General features: G+C 36.0%; 1 protein-coding gene across 1 annotated transcript; it reads right to left on the bottom strand.

The window, feature by feature from the left end:
* LOC121417365 lies at positions 1 to 26,554 on the bottom strand. Its single transcript, XM_041611050.1, has 7 exons — positions 26,459 to 26,554; positions 21,217 to 21,268; positions 19,982 to 20,161; positions 14,079 to 14,135; positions 4,414 to 4,545; positions 2,316 to 2,441; positions 1 to 641 (listed from the first exon to the last, which is right to left on the bottom strand). The coding sequence occupies exons 2-7, from the start codon at positions 21,250 to 21,252 to the stop codon at positions 600 to 602; spliced, it is 573 nt and encodes a 190-aa protein (XP_041466984.1). The 5' UTR covers positions 21,253 to 21,268; positions 26,459 to 26,554; the 3' UTR covers positions 1 to 599.
* Between the last annotated feature and the right edge of the window lie 394 nt (positions 26,555 to 26,948).

Genomic DNA, 26,948 nt, shown 5'->3' with positions numbered 1-26,948 from the left:
GCCAGCCATTCTTTTATAATTATTTGGACTTAATACAGGATTATATAATACTACGAATAACAACAGAACTGACTCTTCAAGACATGCATGATAATTTGTTCATTTTTTTTTGCTTCAATTCTTGTAATAAAATGCACATAGCATAATTAAATTTACTAATAAATATTTGATAAAGTTCTTCTTGTATCGTAGCATAGATTACACATCACAAATTTTAAGAGATTTTAAAAAGAGCAAATAAATGGATGGTTGGCTTATCATTGATAGTTTGAATGGACCCATTAAAAAAAGAAGAGTTGGATTCTATCAAACGTGAGTTTCTGTTCCGAATTATTGGCAATGTATTTCTTACGAGAGTTTTTTTTTAATTTCCACAAATTAAATAAGATACAGTGTCTAGTTTTATGCGAATGAATTTGATTATTAATCGATGATATGGATAATGTATCATCAATATTATGGTTAAAGAGTCCGAACTGGAAATATTTATATTTGAATAAAAAGTGCAAAATGCTGAAAAGTTGATCAAAATTGGATAACAACTGCAACTGCCTGAAAGTCCACTATCTCTACGCCACTGAATTAATCCACGCTGTACACTAATAGCAGATGTCATGTGGCTGATTGGGAGCTAAACGTAACTGTGAACATAAAGAGAGAGAAAAAAATGTCCAAAGTAAATCAGTATGTCATAATAACATTTTACATCATTCCTCCTCTTTCTGCTACCTGATCTTCATAAATTGATCAATCAATCTGATGGTACACTTAAAGTTAATCTTCATGATCAAATAACCCTTCTTTTTTGCATTATACCATATTCATCATGAACTGGTGATTCAGAACATAAAAATTAGGATAGTTTGAGGTCCTTGACCTTAAAGTCATTGACCTCTAAATATCAGCAGAAGTAAAAACTGACTTGCATCACAATTTTAAAATGAATCATCTGGTAAGGTATAAGACTGGTGAAATTTTTACGCTCTGATAATAAGTTATAAAAGTTGTATGATAACACCTGTGTTAATAGTTTTTGTATTCTTAATCACGAAGAAAGATCGCATGATGGCAGCCATTTTGGATTTATGAAAGTTAGAGGACTTTCCACTGCTAGTCTCGGATTTTCCTGGACTTTTAGTATGTCATGTAGTAGACCTCATGGAAATGTATGGCGGTAAAAATATTTTAAAACAATTAATAATTAATTATTGCAATTTGTTTAAGGTCAAACCTTATTTTTCTTGGACTATGAAAGCTTGAGGACAATCCATCAAAGTCTAAGAATTTTTTTTAGAATTTCAGTAATTCAATTTGTGACGTGATAGACGGGCAACTGCCCTGCCATGGTGGTTCACCGGTAGAGCGTCCACCTCATGAACGGGAGGTCGTGGGTTCGAACCTCGGCCTATTCATACCAAAGAATTGTAAAAATGGCACCTTCTGCCTTCTTGCTGGGCGCTCAGCATTTAGATCGGAGAAGGGGATTAATATCATGTTATGCAGGACTCGGCGGTAGAGCAATTTATCAACTGAAGTGGCTACCCTGGGTAAATAAGATATTATTATTATTGTATGTACCATAAAAGGAATACATTTCATTTTTTATGGGCCATGATGACTATTTTTTTTTCTTCCAGGAGCAGGGGTAAAATGATTTGTCATTTGGTATAATGAAGGTACTGTAAAATTATTTTCAATTTTGGAGAAAATTACATTTCATTGATTTTTTTTTAATTCATGCATAGAAAGCTGCTCGCACTTGACGTCACAATTTTTTTTAGTAACTTTAATGGGTTTTCCTCAGTCCTTCACCAATATGTTTTACTATTGTTTAGCTGTTTTTACATTAAATTTTTCTGTCACGGTAATCTGCCTCTCTAATGTAAAATTATGATTATTAAGTAGCCGAACTACCGGCAGAGAGAGAAAAAAAAGAATTATCTGAGAAGTATATCTTTCCTCCTTGTGTTTTAGTTTTGGGAGATGGTATTTCATTGACACTACAAATTTCCTTTGTGTCTGTTCTATACAGTTTGTCCTCATCTGACATACACTATTCTTTTTCTTGAATGTAATAGTTGCGTCATTCATTTTTCGTATGAAATATTACGAGTTGTGTGTACCCGGGGAAGTGATTAATATTACACAAGCGTGGCTTCCTACTGGACCTCTTCTTTCGTGCTGTCACTTGCACTAGTTGCTTTCAATGTTTGTAATTATTTTCATACGCATCATATATCATTATTATTACGTCATTATTTTACCTGTATCATGTTTACTTGTATGACAATCGGCAATTTACCGGCATGGCTTACCCATTGAGACGCTCTTCTGTTACCGCGGGAAGACATGCCTTTGCAGCAGTAGATAGACCCGACCAGAGCAGTGAAGAAACCGACGATACTCAAAAAAGCCGAGACACAATTAGGCATGAAGAGATACTGCAAATGCAAAAAAAAAGAAAGGTAATTGCAACAACATCAATAACTACAACATTGATGACAGCAATAATGATGAGAATTTTACTGCTGATAAGGTTGCCCATCTCACATGTACATGAAATATTGTTTATCTAGTTAACTATTCAAAGCATAGAATCATATTTCTTTTTTTTGGGGGGGGGTCACACAAGGCGTTTAGGGCAAAATTTTATGAAAATCTACAAGCAAAATTCTATTTTTTTGAAAGATTCTTTGGCAATATTAAAAAGATAATATGATTTTTTCCCCTTGTCACTTACTTCTTGTACTTTTCCTTCCTTATTTTATTTTCTCGGTCGTGATTTTTTTTAATCTACTTATTGCTTTTCATTTTTTATTTCACTTTATTGCTTTATTTTTTATGTTTCCCTTTTCTATTATCTATTTTATCATTTGTATTATATTTTAGCTAAATTTTGCGTCTTTTTTAATGTTTCCTTTTTTTCTATTTTTCATTTTCTTGCTATTACTTTTCTTCTTTTATTGGGGGTCGGGATGGTCCATCTGTACGCCCGCAATTGAAAGAGCATACACTGCTAAAACTCGAATGTTGATTTAACACCAGCCCGGAATGTATATATATATCCACACCAGAGAACTATTGAAACAACACCACTTTTGAATCGAACCAATGCTGTTTTAATGCTAATTGGTGTCTTATAAATACCTATGTGGTGTTAGACCAAAGCAAAACTGGTGTTCTTTAACACTTGTCTGGTGTGGACATATATAGATTCCGGGCTGGTGTTAAATCAACACCAGAGTTTTTGCAGTGTACCTCTTCTTTGTAAGCACAGTCACAACAACGAAACTGACTCCAAACCGAACGATATTATGTCAATGGAAATTACTTAATGGATTTGTTCAGTTTGGATTCGATACGATCAGTGTCACTTTTGCATTATTTGTCAAATGATGGTCGTTGTACCATTGGCAGTGGTCTTAGTAAACATAGAAAAATGTTTTATCAAATATTTACAGATATTATAGCTATAATCATTATTAGTAGGCCCTAGTATCATGAGCATTATTTTCCATTACAATCATGTGTAGTTAGTAATAGCAATTATAGTAATACTATTAGTTTTATTTGTAGTGTAAATAACAGTAGGATGGGGGGTCGGGTGTCCGGACACTTTATCTTTTTGAAGCCTTCTTTTTTGTCTGTGGATTACACTAAAAGTATGAATCCATTACTTGTAATCATTTTCTATTTTGTTCTTTATAATATTTCCTAACATTTTGTACTAAAAATTGAGGAAACTTCGCTGGTAAATTTTTCCAAATGACATTCTAAAATTGATCGTCCGGACACACAACCCGTCCGGATACACAACAACTGGGTATATAGTACTAGTATTAATATAGTAGTCGTACATGTAGTAGTATCGTAGGTTTAGTAGAAGTAGTCATAGTATTAGTAGTAGTAGTAGTAGTAGAAGTAGTAGTAGTTGTAGTAGTAGTAGTAGCAGTAGCAGAAGTACATGTATAGTGGTGATAATAGTAGTAATACCTGTAGTAGTAGTAGTAGTAGTAGTAGTGTAGTAGTAGTAGTAGTAGTAGACGTAGTAGTAAAAGAAGTAGTAGAAGTAGTAGTAGTAGTAGTAGTAGTAGTAGTAGTAGACGTAGAAGTAGTAGTAGTAGTAGTAGTAGTAGACGTAGTAGTAAAAGTAGTAGTAGTAGTAGTAGTAGTAGTAGTAGTAGTAGTAGTAGTAGTAGTAGTAGTGGTAGCAGCAGCAGTAGTAGTAATAATAGTAGTAGTAGTAGTAGTAGTAGTAGTAGTAGTAGTAGTAGTAGTAGTAGTAGTAGTAGTAATAATAGTAGTAGTAGTAGTAGTAGTAGTAGTAGTAGTAATAATAGTAGTAGTAGTAGTAGTAGTAGTAGTACAGTAGTAGCTGTAGTATTATATAGGACCCGATAAAATGGTATTTACCGAACACAATGCATAACACTGCTTCAAATCTGTCTGTGGTGCTACGATACAGTAGGTGCAGTAGAAGGAGAACCCGGCAACTGGTAAACTTCCCACCATTGACAAGATACATGTTATCAGGAAGAACACAATCTGAAAAAAGCGATAAAACATATACCCTGTTCTCGGTGGTATATCTTGAACTTGTTTCCTTTAATCGACTTTGGGCATGTTAGGAACACAGTAAGAAGATCTCTTTGCTGGTGTTTGTATCCATTTCCTGCTCATGAACTGGTTTACGTACAAAACTCTAAACTGCTAAAGGAGAAGTATATTGATTATTCGCTAAGAGAGGAGCATGGTTTTTTAGCTGTACTTACAAGTAGTAACTTTTAGTATATTTTAAAATGGCACTGTACATACTCCACACCAGACGTGCCAAATATAGTACGACAATACACCAGTCGGTGGACTGTACTTTATCAGAAGAAGAAGAAGAAGGGTATGGTCTTATTATATATCAATGGAAAGGTAATGACGTAGGGATTACAAAGTAATTTATATTTGAGATTAAAATAAGACTGAAACTGAAAGATCAACCAGCTACATGTAGCTAGAATGTAAGCAAGAGCTGCCCATGCCAGCTAGCTGGTTGATCACTTAGATTTATGTCTTGTTTAACGTCTAATGTGGAAAAAGTAATGATTTTGACAACTCCCTTATCTCGAGATGTGACAAAATATGTGTTTTACATATAATTTGCATACATTTACATTAAAGATTGATTCATACTCGCCAATATTATTCTCAAAAATTGACCTACAAGTAAATATTTAGTAAAATAAGACCCAAATACAATTTTTAAAAATGGCCTTTGAAAATTATTCAGAGTGAGAAATGGTGAATTAGGTATTTCTTGTATAAATTTTCATAAATAACCAATATAAAATAGGGTGCCCCTCTCCTATCGAAAATTAGTGCTCTTAATACTAGGGACCCACATGCCAATAATGGCGCTTTCGTAAATTCTGTCCCCCAAATTTTGCTAAGGCACCTGACTAAATAATGTCCGAAGATCGCTTCCCGAAGAGCGGCTGTGTTTGGTAGCTTCGAAGTGCCACACAGGATTTCAGAAAATCGTATCGTCATGTCTACAACTCTTGAAGATGACAAGGTCTCGGATCTCTTCATATATGCATCCCATGGGGGAGATAATCATATAGCATTCCACCAAACAGGTTTCCACTAAACTAGTATTAGGACTGCAATAAAAACGGGGAGTTGCGCCGGCACAAATTGTCATCCCAACACAAATTTTCATCCCTGCCTAAATTATGACGACAATTTGTGGAGGAGGGGGCACCACAAATTGTCACCCATTTCACCCTACTGTCTCCATGAACACACACACACACACACAGAATAGGTCATGTAGAGTTCGTAAGAAACCATATGGCCCGAATTCACAAAGATTGTATTGAAAACCCACGCATCGGCGGATCCAGGGGGGGTGCGCAGGGTGCGCGCGCCCCCCCTAATATTTGAGCGGCGCCGAAGGCGCCGCTCAAAATAAAGAAAATAAAAAAAGTAAAAGAAAGAAAAGGCGCCGCTTGAAAAATTAAAAATAAAGGAAAGAAAGGGAAAAGGCGCTGCTTAAAAAAAAATTATACACTGATATAAAATTAGCAACAGTAAAGAAAAGACTATCCCCAGCAAAGCGTAATCATATCATCTTCCTTATTTTTTCTTTTAACTACCCTTTTCCCAACAACTTCGCCAGTAGCAGTGCGCTGCCTGCATATAACTGGCGCCAATCAAGAATAATCAGCGCCACCTTAATCTAAATCAGTGCCGGACAAGAATAATCAGCGCTATTTAGTTATAAATCGGCGCCAGTCAAGAAAAATCGGCACTGCCAGAGTCTTAAACGGCGCCGATCAAGGATAATTAGCGCCACCTAAATCTAAATCGACGCTGGACAAGAACAATCGGCGTCATCTGGTTATAAATCGGCGCCGGTAAAGAAAATCGGCGCTGCCTGAGTTCTTAACCCCCCCTAATATTTGAGCGGCGCCGAACCGCTCAAAATAAAGAAAATAAAAAAAGTAAAAGAAAGAAAAGGCGCCGCTTGAAAAATTAAAAATAAAGGAAAGAAAGGGAAAAGGCGCTGCTTAAAAAAAAATTATACACTGATATAACATTAGCAACAGTAAAGAAAAGACTATCCCCAGCAAAGCGTAATCATATCATCTTCCTTATTTTTTCTTTTAACTACCCTTTTCCCAACAACTTCGCCGGTAGCAGTGCGCTGCCTGCATATAACTGGCGCCAATCAAGAATAATCAGCGCCACCTTAATCTAAATCAGTGCCGGACAAGAATAATCAGCGCTATTTAGTTATAAATCGGCGCCAGTCAAGAAAAATCGGCACTGCCAGAGTCTTAAACGGCGCCGATCAAGGATAATTAGCGCCACCTAAATCTAAATCGACGCTGGACAAGAACAATCGGCGCCATCTGGTTATAAATTGGCGCCGGTAAAGAAAATCGGCGCTGCCTGAGTTCTTAACCCCCCCTAATATTTTAGCGGCGCCTTCGGCGCCGCTCAAAATAAAGAAAATAAAAAAAGTAAAAGAAAGAAAAGGCGCCGCTTGAAAAATTAAAAATAAAGGAAAGAAAGGGAAAAGGCGCTGCTTAAAAAAAATTATACACTGATATAACATTAGCAACAGTAAAGGAAAGACTATCCCCAGCAAAGCGTAATCATATCATCTTCCTTATTTTTTCTTTTAACTACCCTTTTCCCAACAACTTCGCCGGTAGCAGTGCGCTGCCTGCATATAACTGGCGCCAATCAAGGATAATCAGCGCCACCTATATCTAAATCGGGGCTGGTCAAGAATAAACAGCACCACCTGGTTAAAAATCGGCGCCAGTCAAGAATAATCGGCGCCTCCTGGTTCTAGATCGGCGCCAGTCGATTATGGATTGCCGCTGCCTGAATCTTACGTAACGTCGGTAAAAATAATCAGTACTACTTGTTTAAATCGGCGCCGGTCAAGACAAATCGGCGCTGCCTTTGTCTTAACCGGCGCCACCTAAATTTAAATCGGCGCCGGTCAAGAATGATCAGCGTCCCCTGATTTCAATAAATAAGCGCCGGTAGAATAATGAAGAAGGGCCTATTGCTAACCTAGATCGGCGCCGCGGTCAAGAATGATCGTTTTGCCCTCCCCCAATAATTCCGCATGTGCAAAAACAATAAGATGGTAATGTTACACAGAAATCAGCAAACGAGATTGAGCTACACAACTCGTTCTTTATTAAAAATCGTGCTCAAATTATCAGATTGAAACATAAAATTTTTCAGCTCGCGCTTCGCGCTCGCATCATTTCTGTAGCAAAACCCCATACTTTTCATGATTAAATAGGTGAATAGAATGTCCCGTTTTTAGTTCTGAACCTCAAAAGAACTCCCGCTTCGATTTGCAATAATCTTTTGTTGGATATAATCTTGTTCTTTATTAAAACGTACATTAAACTGTAATGTTTTCAGATCGAAATATCAAAATTTTAAGCTCGCGCTTCGCGCTCGCATTTTTTTTAGATACCCATCTTAATCATTGGTACCAAGAATGCTTAGAATATCAAGCTTTCTGGTCAGAATATAAGTAAATTTCAGCTCGCCCTCGGCACTCGCATTATCTGTGTAGTGAGATATGTATCCTCCTCATGAGTTACTACAAACAGTCCTAAACAGGCACCTTTTTCCTGTTTTCAGGTCAGTATACTTTAAAAATTTCAGCTCGCGCTTCGCGCTCGCATTAATTTGTCGGTGAAATATGTATCTCTATCTCATGAGTCATGTATATCTATATGATATGAGTCATATATATATATATATATATATATATATATATATATATGTATATATATATATATATATATATATATATATATGCATGTATGTGTGTGCGTGTGCGTGTTTTGACAGGGTCAGGCATTACCCCTTTTTCTTTTTCAACATTTTCTTTTATGGCGCCGGTGAAGTGCAAAAATATGTGCGCCGCTCGGCAGTGCGCCCCCCCCTTTCGCCAAAAGCTGGATCCGCCTATGTCACGGTTGACACGTACGTGCAAAGCGCCAACTTAATGTGTTCCGCCATTTTGCTTGTTGGTTGCCGATAAAATGCGCATTTTCAGATTTTTTTACGCTCAGTCATTATCCATGACTGAAACATTGACCAATCAAAAAATAAGATTCTATAAGAAATATGAATATTCATATACGAGAGTATAAACGTAGATAATTCAGTTTTATGTGAAATTTAAACACAATTCTTCAAAATTGGGTTAGTTTTATGTCTGTAAAATGACCGCTAAAACCAAACTTTTTTTTCGAAAAAATAAGGGTTTTCCCAAGTTGTCATGGTAACATGGTCGGAATTACAAAAGCTTAGCAAACACTTTATTTCAGTGATCGAGGATGTATTTGTTTACGGTATACGTCTACATAAGGTATGATATTTTTTTCCAGACCATGGATGAACTTTCAAAAAGAGATATTTTAGGCAAGTTTTTATGATTTCCGGCAATTTTCTGACACAGGCATTTAGAAGACGTAATTTTTACAGAATTAGAAGAAGACATCATGGATTTTCCTAATTATCACGACGGATATGCAACTTACTTGTAAATAAATCAAACAAAGTCTATGATTCAATTTCGATAATTCAAAAAGAGACATTCATGTCTCTGATTGAGAGCCGCAGATTGAACATTCGCACGGCGCAATGGTAACGTTTTCGCCGAATTCGTCGGGGCGAAAACACCAAGCGAGCCGTCCCACTCACCAGTCCCGAACGCTGCGCTGTATGTTTGATGATATATCTGGTGCCATTTCGTGCTTATAAATTTGTTTTTTCTACAATGCCACTATCTCATTAAAATCATTTGTCATGATAACATTTGAAATATTATCGTTTAATGGCCCAAAGGATCGACTGTAATAAAATACACTTTGAAATATTGTCAGAGAGTGATTAGTTAGGTGATGTTTATGGTCAGAATTTAGTCATGGCTTCGGGTGAACTTACGCGAACGCGGTCACTTGCTCACGGGGCGAGTCGGCCTGGCCCTTTGGTGGAAGGCCGTTAGGTGCAGTGCAGCAAGAGCAGAGTTGGGAGTTCAGTAAAAATACTTTGAAATAAGTAATCTGCAACTATTTTTTTGTTGCAGATCTTTTCCCTTTAGATTAATTAGATAAGAGATTAAAATTCTAAAAGTTTAAATCCAATTTTAGACAGTGGCATAACAAAGAGTGGTGCTTTATAATTATGGGGGGGGGGGGGTCTTGCATGCCCCCAATTCAGAAAAAAGAGGAAAAGGAAAGATCAATCATGCGAAATTGTTCAATTGGATTTTTGTAACAAAAACATCAAAATTATGCTCAATTGCTCATGTCGGTTGCAACTTACTAAATACTTTTTAAATTTTGCCTGATCGATACACCATATCGTATAACCCTTAATTTTTTTCGCTCGTTACGCCACTGACAAAGTGATATAACAGCTAGTTTATGCCAACATTTGGTTGCGGGATCAAAGCATCAGTTATAGCTAAACATTTATACTTTATGCCTGTTCAACTTCAAATACAGATTTAGGCCTGCATTTACGAGATGTTTTTAAGATCTATGGGTGCCTTTATTATTTTCATTTTCAATTAAAACAATTATTAATTATGTATTAATTTAGTATTAACCTCCATGATACATTTTACTGTGTTAAATCATGCCATTTCTTTTATATTAAGCCCTTGTAAAATCATGCTCAGTAGCAGACCCCCCCATATATAAACACAACAAAAATGTATATAAAATGAATTGACCCCCCCCCCTGCTTCCTTATCGAGGACAAAATGAAAATAAAAATCAAAATAATTGACCGCCCCCTTTGACGAGGCAGCTGTCGGTGGCATGATGTCTTTGATCTTTTTGCGTGTAAAAATAATACTGAAGAAATATAGGGGCACTCTAAGTGTCCCCCATGAAAATCGATCTGGATCTGCAAGTGCATGGGGCTGAGCCCTCTCCAATGTCATAGCTACACCATGGCTCCGTAGCACAAAGATTAGCGATCAATTGCTAAATGAATTGGCTAATCAAGATCAATGTTACACGCGCATTTGTCGCAAAATACTGACTAAGAACCAATCAGAAGCGTTCTTTCATATTTGCTATTCATCGCAAACCTTTGTGTTACGGAGTCTATATCTTTACGTTCTAGCTCTCATATTTTTCAGCTCCCTGATTTTTTTGGAAGAAAAAAAAAACAAGGCGAAAGAAAAGAGTGAAATAAATCCAATACGATTAATCACAATTTGAGTTGTTTGAAAGAATTATACTTATCAGATAAACTGAATTAAATTCTACAATGATGAAGAATATTAAACAGCAATCTTGATAAATTCTGTGGGTTTTTTTCAAAATCAGAACCAATTAACCTTTTTCTGATTTTTCTGTCACTTTCCACATTTTGAAGAAAAAAATTAAGTTGTTCATCGACGGACTGTACTGCATGATGAAACTGTATCCCCACTGGGTCCTCTTAACTCCCCCCCCCCTCTCCCCCACCATAAAGCGCCTTGCTCATTTCTCTTATCTCACCTTGACCTTAATTAGTTAATCTTAACGATTTGGCGGTACTGTCAAACGTGACTGGTCGCCATCATAGCTTCATCCCAACAAACACGGAACAAACAATCACAACAATATTCTGTTGTTCGACCCAACATCATTCCGTTCAATACGCGTAAGGCCATACGTGGGCATGCACAAACAACGTGGGTTCTCAAAAACTGACCCGCGTTTGGACTGAAATTGTGATTAAAATAAAAATGTCATAAATATCACAAAAATATGGGTGTAATAACGGATATTTGATTAACGGAAAAACATCAATCGCTTATTCATAAGAATTCCGGAAAAGATTTGAACGAGGTTTTTATCAATGGTAATCAAGAGGAATTAGTGTATAGATGAATGGCGCTCAACGTTAGCCGGGTGAGGGCGCGCGCCAAATTTGGCCAGAATCTGGCAATATGGCGTCGCCCTTTAAGCTGACGTTGGGTCTATGGGTCGTGCACGTACGTGTTGAGTCCACGGTTTATGCAGATTTCCTATACAAATTGCGCTCAATTTAGCGCGTATCGGGCGCGTGTATGAAAAAAGTCCAATCCTGATGCGCGCAGTTGTTACAGTGCGCCAAATTGACGCCTGTTGCCGCGGTTATCAACGCTATTTTATTCATGAGTCCACTGTTTTTATTCATGAGTCCACTCTCCAAACAGTGGACTCATAAATAAAAAAGCGTATCCAACCATGGTAACAGGCGTCAATTTGGCGCACTGTGACAAAAGCGCGCATCAGCATCGGACATTCTTTTATACACACGCCCGATACGCGGTAAATTTAGCGCAATTTATACTGGAAATCTGCATAAACCATGGACTCAACCGTGGTTTTCAAATCCACCTTTGTGATTCGGGTCGATATGTTTCTCTGGGGGTGAGGGTATGTGCATGTGTATTAATTAACAACACATCAGTCTCACGTTTGAGACTGATGTGACGGATTTTGGACTACTTTAAAACGGGTTGAGACGATTTTGAAACTACCTTTTGTTCTCTGTAGGACTTTGCCTATTCCCACTTCGTTTGCCGCCCATTTGAGCTATCACCCCTTGGTCGATCTCAGTAATAAACTGGTAATAGATTAAATATTCATTTGGGCATTACAATAATATGCAATTTGACCATTTTGCTATTAGACGAATTGGTCATTACACCAAATGAGTATTAGACCAAGTATATATTACATCAATTGCAAATTAGACCAATTATTAACAGACCAAATGGGTGAAGCACATTTGTTATTAGACAAACGGAGAATTAGTCCATCTGTTGTCAGACAAGTGAATAAAAAACCGAATTTTTCACCGGCTCTGCTGCTTTTCTCCATAATAGCCTCCCCCAAAGGTAAATTTCCAGTTGGTCTAAACCCGAATTGACCAATGGCTGTTTAGCTTTATCCTATGCATGTTCTATTTCCATTTCATCTACAACCAGTTAGACCTTTTGGTCTAATTGTCGTTTGCCTACAATGTACGTACCATTCCGTCTAATTAACATTTGGTCTACATGTAATTTTCACTTGGTCTAATATCTAATTGATTTGACACCATTTGGTCAAATTCCGTAACAGACTGGAAATATTTATTTGGGATTTAGACGAAATGGTAATTTGAACATTTGGCTATTCGATGATTCGGCAGTTTTACCTAGTGGTTATGAGACCATGGATCTACTAGCATGATGAGGCCAAGCAAGAATTCGATCAAGTCCTATAGATTACACCATGAACCTGCTCACACTAAGAAATAAAGGTTCAAAATTGAAACCCGAAAGGTTGATGCAAAATCAGCACCCTATGGGTTTAAAAATTGAACCCCTGATTTGGGGTTCAAAAAATTGAACCCTGCGGTTGGGGTTCATGTGTACACCATGCGGGTTTAAAACTTCACCCCTAGGGATTCAATTTATAATTTAGGGGTGCAGTTTTGAACCGGATGCAGAAATGAACCCCAACCGCAGGGTTCACTTTTTTGAACCCCAAATCAGGGGTTCAATTTTTGAACCAATAGGGTGCTCATTTTGCATCAACCTTTCGGGATTCAATTTTGAACCTTAATTTCTTAGTGTGTAATGTCCATGGTTAGACCAAGTGGAAGCTACTATAGAGCAAATAGGTTTAGCTCATATATGTATTAGGTATGGGAGAGGTGTTGTGGATCAGTGGATAAATGTCCGGAATTTGCAACCCACCACAGCGCTCGCGTCCTTTGGCAAGGCGTTTATCAACATTTGCCGCTCTTCACCCAGGTGTAGTAAATGGGTACCCGGTAGGAATGAATTCCTTGAACATGTAGAATGCTCGAGTGCCCCGATCAGGGTAGCGATGCTATAGCCGGGGTAATAATATGCAGCGCTAAGAAACATTTGTATTAAACGCTTTATAAATGTTGCAAATTATTATTAATATTATTACACGATCAGGGGAGCGTTCTTGAAAGGACTTGTCGGACGTTTTGTCAGACAAGTTACCGTAGTAATGGTGGTTCATAGCCAATCAAAAACAAGTAAAAAAAAATAAATAAGTTCAAAACTGCACCCCTGGGGGTTCAATTTAAAATTTAGGGGAGCAGTTTTGAACCCGTAGGGTGAAAAAATAAACCCCAACCGCAGGGTTCAATTTTTGAACCCATAGGGTGCTGATTTTGCATCAACCTTTCGGGGTTCAATTTTGAACCTTTATTTCTTAGTGTGTATGAACCTTCTGCAAATACTGGTTTCCGTGTAGCATTCTCGAAAAGTCTTCCGAAATTGAGTCTAAGAATCGGTCATACGGCGTTCGCAGCAGTTCCTAATGCCTCGGTCACATTTGCTCTTCGGCGGCCTTACGGCGAGTCGAAAGCAGCCGTTTAATTTTTTTTTTATTCAAATCCCACAAAACAGTTTAAAACGACTGTTTTTTACTTGCCGTACGGCCGCCGTAGAGCAAATGTGGCCGAGGTATAACGGTATTTGCGACCGAACAATTATAAGAAAAAAATAAAAGAAACATAATTACCATGTACATGTTCCTACACGCTGTTCCAAATCCAATGATTGAGGTGAAAAGATAAAGCTGGATAGAACAAGGAGTACATTTATTTATTAAAGAATCGGTAAAAAGTTACGCCCTTGAAGAACTTTTAGGGAACTTTAATGTCGGTTCCTTTCGCATGTACATTCAGTAAAAACAAGGAAGTGGTTGATGGTAGAAATGTGGAAATTGATGATATAGAAACGACGATACATGCCGATACTGATGGTGATCGTGCTGGAGCTATATTAATATCTACAACAGCAATAATAATGATTAATATGATAACAAGTGGAGCGCCTCTGGCAGTCTCGCCTGTATTACGTGATTCGATATAGCAGCAGTGCTGACTTTGAAAACGGCTATTGATTAATTATTAAAAAAAAACACTCATATAATAATGAAATACTATGGCCATTGACCCAACATGACCATTCGAACATGACGATGTGACCTATTAAAGGCATGTGCAAAACATACTTGATTACCTTTATGCCTCTGTTTCATGAACTACGTGTGTAGATCCATAAACTTTCTAAGTTATGATGCCAGTGCAACATATACCCCCAACACGACAAAGATTCATTGACCTTTGATATTGGTCATGTGACCTTGAAGGCACACATGATGTCTAGAGATTCATGGTTATTCTTATTACCACATTTCATGAACTAGATCAATTCCATAGACTTTTTAAAGTATGACAATTCCACAACTACCCCTAACATTTCAAAAGTTTGTTGACCCTAAATGACCTCTGACCTTGGTTATGTGATCTGAAACTCAAGCAGGATGTTTAGTGATACACTATTACCCTTATGTTCAGGTTTTATGAACCTGGTATACGTTTATTGACCCTAAATGACATTTAACCTTAGTCATGTGACCTTAAAATTAGGCAGGATGTTTAGTAATTATTGATTACCCTTATGTCAAAATTTCATGAATTAGGTCTATGTAGGCCTACTTTCCATGTAATGAATACATTTCAAAAACTTAACCTTGGTTAAGATTTCAATGTTGACGACGCCTCCGTCGGAATAGCTGCACGTATAGTCTCGCTCTACCATGCAGGCGAGACAATAAAAATAACAATATTACTTCTTCATTACTACTAATTCTGCAAATAGGAATAACGATGCTGATGATAATGATGATGATGATGATAACGATGATGCCGATCACGATAAAGATGATGACGACGACAATGATGATGATGATGACTACAGTAATAATATTATCATAATATTTGATACCGATAAATTATCATAATCAGGGGAGGTGGGGTTATACTCATTCGCTCTAAGTCGTGAGTATACATCTATATTAGCAACATCTTGTAGATGGACCAAAAACTAATAATTTGACAAGAACTTTCACGTAGAATTTCATTAAAATGCATTTGACTTCTATTATATTATTGAAATGAGTTTTTGCAGGGAGCAAACGAATGTTGTAGGTACCGTAAGGAATAATAAAATGAGAATACATAATTATAAATTGACGTATAACACAAGATTATTGTTCGGGGATACAATTTTAAGAAGACAGCTAAAGTTTGAGCGTAAAAATACTGTAGGGAATTCAATATAGAAAATACAGATTGTATTGACATGATTGAGACAAAGTCGTAATAAATACATTATACACTACGTATCAAAAAAGTTTACACTTTGTAAAAGCCCTGGGAATTCCAAAATATACAACCTGTGTTTAATTTTTCACATATAATATTGGGTTTGGGTCTCATCTATCTAATGAGAGTAAAATTTTTGACAGAATGTCACACTCGAATGAACACTGTCCATTTTTGTAAAGCTCGCAAAAATCTGTTTGCGCTGAAATGCTCGTTTTCACGCTGTGTCAAGAGGAAAGGGCGAAATCAAACTTACCCAGCGAAACATTTCTCATACATTTCCCTTGCACTTATAGTCAACTAAAATAAAACGGATAGATTCAAACATTTTGTAACAATTTTGCCACCCTAATTGAATTTTCCACACTTAGTAAGCACGACCTTTGCCCTTTTTGTGCCAGCTGGATCTGAGGACATAACTGAATCTGAACAGAAGTTTATATCAGACATCTCCAGCATTTTTCACTAAGTTTTTATCATTTAAAGTGGGTTGACATTTCATTTTCATTTAATACCTGTTTCTCCACACTTTTCCCAAGCTTGAAAATGATTAACAAAAATTAAAATCTAGCCTAAGCCATTTCATGTAAATCAAAGCTCAGTGAAAAACAAATAACGTCACGATAGCCTCGGTGTGTGGGGGAGTGGGGTGGGGCGCAAAGCACTCTTCGAAGTCTATTTGAGCAAGGAAACAAGTTAAAAAAAAGTACAAGATATCTTCAAATCAATTTTACTAGCTAAATTCCACGTGTTCTTCATGATTAAGGTCAAGTTCTACGCAATCCATTTTTTACTAACTTTTTAAAAGTAAGTGGTGCTCACTCAAACGGAAATATTTTTCGACAGTTTTATCGTTATTTGCTTATATGGATATGTACCAATGTTAAAATGTGTACAAATCTTCAGGATATTAGAAATGTATACTTTACAGTATTTTTTCTAGGTGTAAACTTTTTTGATACGCACTGTATATAAATGGAGCTATTATGGAGCTATTACAGTATATATATATATATATATATATATATATATATATATATATATATATATAAACTCCTCAAAAAAAGTTTGGAAATCTGAGTTTGATCGATAATCCCTCCTCGTTTTAGCAAACACCAATTTGTAATTAAAATAAATGAATATATCATTTAATTCTCTTTAACATGATACCCTACATGATATGAATGGTTTGCATGGAGGTGCAGTGCCTTGAAATGTGGGGCAAGGTAAAAATTCAAAAGTTGCAAAATGACACAATATTGAAAGTCGCTGTTCTATTTTCCGTGGTGATGAGTGAGTTTCTCAGCGGTTTGTTTTAATATTGCTTTCATACACCTAAACATCAACATTAACATGGAATCAAACACACCTGTGCACAAGCAAAAACATAGGAAACAGATAAACGAACCATCACTACATAAACCACAACAAAACATAACAAGTGGAATGCCTCTGGCCGTCTCACCTGCATCACGCAGTTCAATATAGCAGCAGTGCAGACTTTGAATACTACTCTAACTCGCACAGGATGTTCAGTGATACTTGATTACTCTTATGTACAAGTTTCATGAATCAGATCCATAAACTTTCAAAGTTATGATGGTAATTCAACAGATACACCCAATTCGGCCAAAGTTCATTGACCTTTGACCTTGGTCATGTGACCTGAAACGCGCACAGGATGTTCAGAGATACTTGATTACTCTAATGTCCAAGTTTATGTACTAGACCAATAAACTTTCAAAGTTATGATGGTAATTCAACAGATACCCCCGATTCGGCCAAAGTTCATTGACCCTAAATGACCTTTGACCTTAATCATGAGACCTGAAACTTGCACAAAATGTTCAGTGATGCTTGATTACTATTATGTCCAAGTTTCATGAATCAGATCCATAAACTTTCAAAGTTATGATGGGAATTCAACAGATAACCCCAATTCGGCCAAAGTTCATTGACCTTAAATGACCTTTGACCTTAGTCATGTGATGTGAAACTCGTGCAGGATGTTCAGTGATACTTGATTAACCCTATGTCCAAGTTTCATGAACTAGGTCCATATATTTCCTAAGTTATGATGACATTTCAAAAACTTAACCTCAGGTTAAGATTTCGATGTTCATTCCTCCAACATGGTCTAAGTTCATTGACCCTAAATGACCTTTGACCTTGGTCATGTGACATGAAACTCTAATAGGATGTTTAGTAATACTTGATTAACCTTATGGCCAAGTTTTATTAACTAGGTCCATATACTTTCTAAGTTATGACGTCATTTAAAAAACTTAGCCTCAGGTTAAGATTTGATGTTGACGCCGCCGCCGCCGTCGCCGCCGCCGTCGGAAAAGCGGCGCCTATAGTCTCACTCTGCTTCGCAGGTGAGACAAAAATGAAGAGACTCACAGAAATTAGATGTCGGACGGAAAGGTATCGCAAAAGCGCGTTACCGTACCTTGTCCGCTTATTGAACTCTAAACTGTAGATCTGTCAATACACAGTACCAGTCGGCTGCTTCTGGATCGGTATTGTATTCTGGGACGGAGAGCAGTAGATTCGTTGGACCGAATCTACTGTTTTCTGTTTTGTGGTGTAGTGTCGAGTCAGAGGTGGCTGACTGGGGGTGTTATTTGTTCTTAAATCAATTTTTACAATTTCAATTACCATGGCAATTATTGTATCAATTGTTTATTGCACATACATATTGAAAATGTTTCTTATTAGTTTACAATTTCATTAATTTAGCATAATTGTTTGGTAATTGTTCTTGATTTCTTCCGTTTTATTTCCCCTACTTTCTTTAAGTTACTCTCATATTAGACACTTATTTTTGCTGCTCTTTTCTCATTTTCACTTATCAATACTGAATCTACTGAAAGCCGTTACAACAAATTTCCTTCTAATTCTTCTTTAAACCCACATCACAATAATTTTATTTTAGGAGTAAATCATTTTTCCAACAAATGTACTTTTTCAAAGCTATCCAAAGCTAAGATCACTTCTTCATTATTATCATGATTTTACCGTAACTATTTTTGTAATTTCTTGATTCTTTTGTAACATCGCTTTTTGTTGATTTTATGTGTATTTTCATGTTCTTTCGTAAAACATATGCCAATTCAGCTGTAACAAGCTGCGATCAATTGTTCTAATAAAATCTTGAATCTTGAAGAAGCAGGGGCTTGATTTGAATGGTTTTTCATCTCTATTGACACAGACAAAATAATCGGTTACACTTCGTAATTTCGAAGGTGATCGTAATTCCGAAACACGTAAATTGCCTATACCTCGATGTTCGTTAATCCGAAAACGTAAAAGGGTTCGTTAATCCGAACATTTGTGGCGTTATTCCGAAGGTTCTTTATTCCGAAGGTTTCGAAATCCGAAAACGAAATAAGTATCGATGTTCCGAAGGTTCGTTAATCCGAAAACGAAATAAGGTTCGTTGTTCCGACGGTTCGTCTTTTCGAAAACGAAATAGCATTTGTTTTTCGGACTAACGAACCTTCGGAATTAGGAACCTCATTTCGTTTTCGGAATTACGAACCTTATTTTGTTTTCGGATTAACGAACATTCGGAATTACGAACCTTCGGATTTACAAACCTTCGGAATAACGAAACTTCGGAATTACGAATTTATGCGAAATAATCATCTTGTGTACTGACCCTTCATGACTATTTCTGCTCGTTTTGCAGCTTTTCAATTCACACTTCATCCAACAAATTTGAATCCTGTTCTTTCCATGATGGCATGATCATAACAAGCATGGTATCATCTTAAAGAGAATAAAATGATCTTTTCAATGATGTCAAATATGCATTGTGTAGACTTGGAAGTTGGGAGAAAATAATGGCCAAACTCAGATTTCCAAACTTTTTTTTTGAGGGGTTTACATACATATATATATATAATCATGAATATAATAATTGGGATCATATAGTTAAGGGAAAAAAAGGATAATGCATTGTGGAACAGTTCAATGGAGGGAGAAGAGGGTGAAGGAAGACGAAGAAGAAGAAGAAAAAAAGAAGAAGGAGAAGAAGAAAAAAGAAGAATGAGAAGAAGAAGAAAACTTCAGCCTTCGGAATACCCTTTCAATTTTTTTTTTCCTTTTATCGGAAAATCAGGGGGAGGATAAACAAATCCACCCCCCCCCCCCCATTATTGGTGTAAGCAAGATTTGCTTCTGTACCCCCTCCGTAAGCTGGGAATTGAGGGAGAAATGGGAAGAGGTGGTTGATATACTAACTTACCCCTCCGAGAGAGAAGGCGCAGACCTGACAGTATAATATGGTAGACATGGTAGATGGGGGTATCGCACCTGCGATGTATCCAACACCTCCACACACCACCAGCCCAATGGCGTATTGCAATAGCATCGTAGAGACACATAAGACAGCTCCTACGCTGTAGTTCCCGGCATAGCCCTCCCGCTGGTAAAATTATCACAAAATTTTCATTTCTATTATTATCATTTTTTAATATTATGTTTTAGACAGAACATAGATTCTTGACAGCAGATTGGATGAATGCGCTTCACATGGCATTCGGAGGAATCAGTTATAGCACACCGAAATGTGTACAAGATCCGTGCAATAGTCGACTATTGCACGCTCAAGCAAGAAAGCCGGTGTAGCTGCATATTTGGTTACACCCGCGGATACTTTTGTTCTTGTACTTTTCCCAAAAGGTAGGGGGACCAGGGGCTGGGAAATTTAATCAGCAAAAAAAAAGGTTATCACCCAAAGTGTGTGGTCATTTTAACCAAAAAAAATTGGCAAGCATAAAAAAAAGGGTTTTCACCGCGAAATATAAGGTCATTTAGAATAATAATAGTAAAAATACATGCATTATTCTAATTGTGAATGATGATTTTTTTTTCTCTCCATCATAAAAGATCAAAATAGTAGGGGGACATTTGATATTGTGTCCCCCCCATTTGGTAGGGGGGACCCCCCCCCCCCCTGTGATTTCCGCCCATGGTTGTAGTCCTATAAAACAAAATCAATGTTTTGTCATTCATGCGACCGCCCCCCCCCCCGTATACTTTGTCACATGATAACAAACTGACCAATCGTTTATCTAGAATATTCATGAATATTCATAAGAGGATATGATTAATTTTATTCCATGTTTTATTGATATCCCATTTCATACCATGTTTTTAGTAATATTGATAATAGGGCCTACATTACATTTCATGTTTTGAATATCATTGATTTGAAATTTTATATCATGTTTTATGTATTGTTGATATCAATTTTTTATCACATATTTTGTGTAAAATTGACACTAAATCGTATTCCATGATTGGTGTTTTATTGATGATACAAATTATCACATGATCTACGCATAATTGATTTTAAATTCATGTTATGATTGGGTTATGATTGGGTCGTGTTGATGCGAGCATTTATTCCATCTTCTATATGTTACTTAGATTTTTAATATTTTGTGTATTATTGATATCAAATATAAAAACACTCACCTGAGGATTATCTTCCACTATTGTTACAGGCTGCATGGCGACCAATCGTATTCTACCGTTTTAAGATAAAACAATAAAACGTTCAAGAAGATTAAACATATAGGCCTAATGATCAATGCTTCAGTTCAAAATTGAAAGGCCGTACTCAACGAATTTCTGTAAAAGGGGTATCCTCTGAATCTGCAGAAGCTTTTAGTGGGGTTCCCAAAGGGTCTGTCTTGTGGCCCCTCTTATTCACAATTATGCTGAACGATATTACTCTCTATCTCTCCACTACTCTCAACTCTTCCCGATCTTCATCATTATCCGTCATTTTATATGTGCCTCTCGTCATCAACTCTTAATTTATTGTTTACTTTCTCTCTTGAGCTATTCCTTAATATGTTTTCCATTCGTCCCTTTTTATCCTTGATCTTCTCTCTCTTCCTTTTTAACCTTTAGTTTCTTCCCCTCTCCCGTGTCCGTCCTTCTACTTATCTTTCCCTCTTTTCAATCTTTACCTCCTCTCTCTTTCCCTTCCTATCCTTCATTTCTCCGGTTCGCATTTTTTCTCTCATTTATCCTCCTCCGTTGTTCAATTTCAATCTGTATATGTTTTAGGATTTGTATTTTACATTTGTATTGTACTGTATATCTGCTTGTATTTTGTTTTGTTTTATGTTATACAGGGCCCCAATTAAAACAGTATTTGAATTCTGACGGGGCTGCTCTCTTTAAATAATTCTTGATAAATAAATAAATTAATGAATAAATAAATAAATAAGAAAAAATGAATAACTAAATAAAATAAATAAATAAATGTATGAATGAATAAATTGATTAATACATGAATGAATTAAATATTAATGCATTAATAAATAAATATAAATAATATATAAATGAAATACTACTAATAATCAAAATGATAATAACAATAAATTAGATTTTAAGAAAATCCAAATCACATTTACATAATGTTTCCTATATCTTCCTGACACTTCCCCCATGCTTTAAAAGGATGGTCCGGGCTGAAAATATTTATATCTTAATACATAGAGTAGAATTCACTGAGCAACATGCCGAAAATTTCATCAAAATCGGATAACAGATAATAAAGTTATTGAATTTTAAAGTTTAGCAATATTTTGTAAAAAAAAAAAACAGTCGTCATGAATATTCATTAGGTGGACTGATGATGTCACATCTCCACTTTCCGTTTTCTTATGTTATTACATAACATAACTGATGTTGTCACATCTCCACTTTCCGTTTTCTTATGTTAATACATAAAATCATATTTTTTTTCATTATTTCATACTTGTGTGAATAATATGTCTTCCGTATAATGAGATAAGTTGCAGCAATAAATATCTAATGCACTAAATCAGTTGTCAATCCAATTTTTCTAGTTCTCGGAGGAAAAAATTTGAATAAACCTAATTTCATATTATAAAATACAAAAGAACAAGTGGAGATATGACATCATCAGTCCACCTAATGAATATTCATGACGACTGTTATTGCTAAACTTTAAAATTCAATAACTTTGTTTTTTGTTATCCGATTTTGATGAAATTTTCGGCATTTTGCTCAATGAATTCTACTCTATGTTTTAAGATATAAATATTTTCAGCCCGGACCACCCCTTTAATGATGAAGAGATCCATTTCAGTCATTATTCCAAGTCAATTAGGAACTTAATGAATCGATTAGCAAATGGGCAGACGCTTTGAACCAGTGTGGTTATACAAGAGTTATAGCAAGTTATAATGTCTGGCCCCCTAAAATTTTAAACCCGTAACAACTGCCACTGACCCCCTCCCCTTCAAACTAAATAAAAAAAAAAACAATGCCTCACAGGGAAATTTCTTGAATCATCCATCCCAGTCAAGAACACAGATCAGAACCCATGAATCAAAATGGGTTACACTTCGTAATTCCGAAGGTTCTTTATTCCGAAGGTTCGTAATTCCGAAACACGCAAATTTCCTAAACCTCGATGTTCGCTAATCCGAAAACATCAAAGGGTTCGTTAATCCGAACATTTGTGGCGTTCTTCCAAAGGTTCGATAATCCGAAAATGAAATAAGCTTCGATGTTCCGAAGGTTCGTTAGTCCGAAAACGAAATAAGGTTCGCTGTTTCGAAGGTTCGTTTATCCGAAAACGAAATAAGGTTCGTTAATCATTACGTTTTCTGACTAACGAACCATCGAAATTACGAACCTCATTTCTTGTTCGGATTAATGAACCTTCGGAATGACGAACCTCACTTTGTTTCCGGACTAACGAACCTTCGGAATTGCGAACGTCATTTCGTTTTCGGACTTACGAACCTTTGGAATTATGAACCTTCGGAAATACGAACCTTCGAAATAACGAACATTCGGAATATCCGAACCTTCGGAATAACGAAGCTTCGGAATTACGAATGTTTGCAATAAAATGCATACATTTCATTTTTTAATGGTTTGTGATGGTATTTTTTTATTAATTTCTTTTTAGTAGAGCATGCAAAATATATGAAAATAGAATAGCGTGTAAAATATGTTCAAATAAAAATGTTGTGGACTTTTTGCGTGTGCTGATGACAATTGTGTTGTGAGAGATTTTCATTTTCTCATATATTACCCCCAAATGGTAGTCCTATTTGAAATATGAAAAACAAGTTTATCAAGTACTTTGAAATAGAAACAGCGTGATTAATATCAAACTAGAAAGGTTGTTAACCTAGCTATCGCTGTTATCGCGGAAGTATGACGTCACAATAAGAAATCGAGCAAAACTCATTCGTACGAATCAAACAGGGGAAAATCCCAACATCATCCTTAATATTGATCCTCTTCCTTTTGTTGGTGATAGAATTAGGCATGTAATGGATGGCATTAAAACAGAGGTTGATCATGAATGTAAGTTAGCTTACATAACTGCAGAATAAAATAATAATCCATCAAACAATAGCAACGTTGTTTATTGGTTGATATTTACAGGTTGTAAGTTGTAACACCGTATGCGAGTAGCTAGCTCGAAATTATATCGCCTATAAACATGTAGGATCTAATAATATATATTTCGACAAATTGTACCGTTTTAATAGAACATGATAAATGAAAAAATGTCGGAGTGCGTATGAAATGATGCGCCTAGTTAATGATATACCCGCCTCACAAATAAAATCGCTTTCAGTTTTTTGAAGAAAAAAATTGTGGAACTTACCTCATTGGAGAAGATGTACACACAAAGAAAGCAAGCAAGAAAGAAAGAAAGAAAAAAAGAAAGAAAGAAAGAAAGAAGAAAGAAAGAAAGAAAGAAAGAAAGAAAAGAAGAAACAAAGAAAGAAACAAAGAAACAAAGAAAGAAAAAAAGAAAAAAAAGAAAAAAAAGAAATAAAAGGAAAAAAGAAAGAATGAATGAATGAATGAATGAATGAAAAGGGAAAAAAGGAGGAGCGAGAGAAAGGGTGAATTCATATCCGGTGTTGACGTTAGTGTTGGTGTAAAAAAATATGGGTTGGTTCCAGGTTATTTTTTGAAATGTCATCATAACTTATAGTCCATGGAATTTGAACATAAGGGTAATAAAATATACTAAACATTTTGCCTAAGCTTAGGCCATTTGTCATTTAGGGTCCATGAACTCAGACCATGTTGGGGGAATCAATTTCGAAATTTTAACCAAGGTTATTTTTTTGAAATGTCATAACTTCGAAAGTATATAAACCTAGTTCATCAATCTTAAACGTATGAGCAAATATGTATCTCTGAATATCATGTGCGAGTTTCAGGTCACGTGACCAAGGTCAAAGGTCACTTATGGTCAATAAACTTTGGCCATGTTTGGGGTATTTGTGGAATTGTCATCATAACTTTAAAAGTTTATGGATCTAGTTCATGAAACTTGAACATAAAAGCAGCAATATATTCTTGAATACCATGCGCGTTTCAGGAACATGCCCAAGATCAAAGGTCATTTAATGTTCAATAAATTCGGACCGTGTCGGGAGTATGTGTTGAATCATGGAGCTATGGTTGAATTGACATCATAACTGATTTTAACTGTGCATCTCAAAGGTTAAGTTTAGTTTTCATTTTGGATTTAATTTCATTTCCCACAAAAAACAAGTCGCATTGAAGACCATGAAAATATAATATAATAATATCAAACAAGTTTTATGCTTATTCAGAGTTGAGTATTTTAATACATCGGCTTCATTGTGCTATTGACGGGCTTGTTGTCACCGTTCCGAAGACCATGACGTCATTCTGTGTTAGGAAGCAGTATTGTGATCCCATAGGTCTGTACACAGGAAACGAGGTTGATCCTTTTTTTTTCGTTTTCAAATATAATTTACATTTTTTTTCAATATAAAATGGTATTGACGATTATTCAGTGCTCAAATGAATGGAAGCGTACAACTCTGCACTAGTTTGTGTGTGTGTGAATGTGTGTGTGTGATTTCTTTGTTTTGCAATGTCAGGAAAATTTGTTACACATAATCTGAATGCAGATAGAATTGGAAGCTTAAGGCTGCGTCAATTATGCGGGAAATGGAATATGGCAACAAAAAAAAATAGATTTCATCAATTTAAGCTTGCAGGAAGAGATTTTTATGATATAGCTATATGCCTTTTGCACGTGAATCTTGAATCATTGTATTGATGATTGCAATTCGTCTCTAGAATCGTCGGACCTTTCACACGCTAGAGGACCACACAAGTTATTTTACACCTGTGTTAACTTGGTGGTGTTAGTTTTACACCTATAGGTGTTATTACAACACTTTTGTTGTTACATTTACACTCTTTGGTGTACTGTTTAATCTCTATGGTGCAATTTCAACACCTCATGGTGTGGTGCTCTACCAATACCAATTGGTATCTATTTTAACACCGCAGTGTTTACAGTCATCGCCTAAATAATCGGTGCCACATAAATGCCGGGTCTTGTTATTAACATAAATAGAAAATCATAACATTCAGTAGGAAAGTAGTCGATATAACCAAATCACTCATCAATCAAATGCACTCAGACGGGGCACATGTTTAGCACATCGATTAATGATATATGGGCCCTCTCAATATTTCGCATTGTTTGATTTTACTGATATATCTTATTCGGCCATAAAATGCAATGAAGACACGTAGTTCGCACGAAGTTAATACAAAAACACAATTTGAACAATACGTAAAATGGCAGGTAAGGGAGAGGAAAATGATTTCCACAGCCATAATTCAAAATAGAAAAACAAATAGAGAAAAAACTTACAAATTTAACAATGAATTGGACACAGGATAACTGCTATGTGTACTCAAGCTAACATCTTCTTGTAGAATTTTCTTTTTTTCAGTTCTCACAGGCGTAAATCAGAACGAAAAAAGTTAATCATAAACAACATAGATCAGGGAACAATGACGGATAATATTTTGTTTAAAGGATGTTGACTACACTTTGAAGCTATGTTAATTTAAATAGGCGTAAACTCGCACTTCAAACAGAGATAGAGCGTCAAAGTCCGATGTGAATGTTAGCTCACTCATTAGCATAACATTTCATGATTAATATTTCAAAAGTCCCGTTGTTATCACCGAACAATTCTTTGGGGGGCCAACTTAATATTTATTATCACAGTTCAAATTTATCTTATCTTGAGTAACTTGTCCTTTATCAAAAATAGTTTAAGAGAAAGGCAAGTGGAAAACGAATTTTGATAATCTTCATTCGGCAATTTTCTCATCCGTGACTTTGTTCAGAAGTT

The sequence above is a fragment of the Lytechinus variegatus genome, chromosome 6, assembly GCF_018143015.1.
Source record: "Lytechinus variegatus isolate NC3 chromosome 6, Lvar_3.0, whole genome shotgun sequence".
In the NCBI taxonomy this organism is placed as follows: domain Eukaryota; kingdom Metazoa; phylum Echinodermata; class Echinoidea; order Temnopleuroida; family Toxopneustidae; genus Lytechinus; species Lytechinus variegatus.
Note: the sequence above shows the minus strand (reverse complement) of the source record. Positions and strands in the feature narration are given on the sequence as shown.

Excerpts from the sequence above, each read along its gene's own strand:
- LOC121417365 (XM_041611050.1), bottom strand. The coding sequence starts at position 21,252 with ATGCAGCCTGTAACAATAGTGGAAGATAATCCTCAG. Across the intron at positions 4,546-14,078 it reads CGTGTAGGAACATGTACATG|ATTGTGTTCTTCCTGATAAC; the intron begins GTAATTATGTTT and ends CGCTTTTTTCAG. Across the intron at positions 2,442-4,413 it reads AGTGTTATGCATTGTGTTCG|TATCTCTTCATGCCTAATTG; the intron begins GTAAATACCATT and ends TTGCATTTGCAG.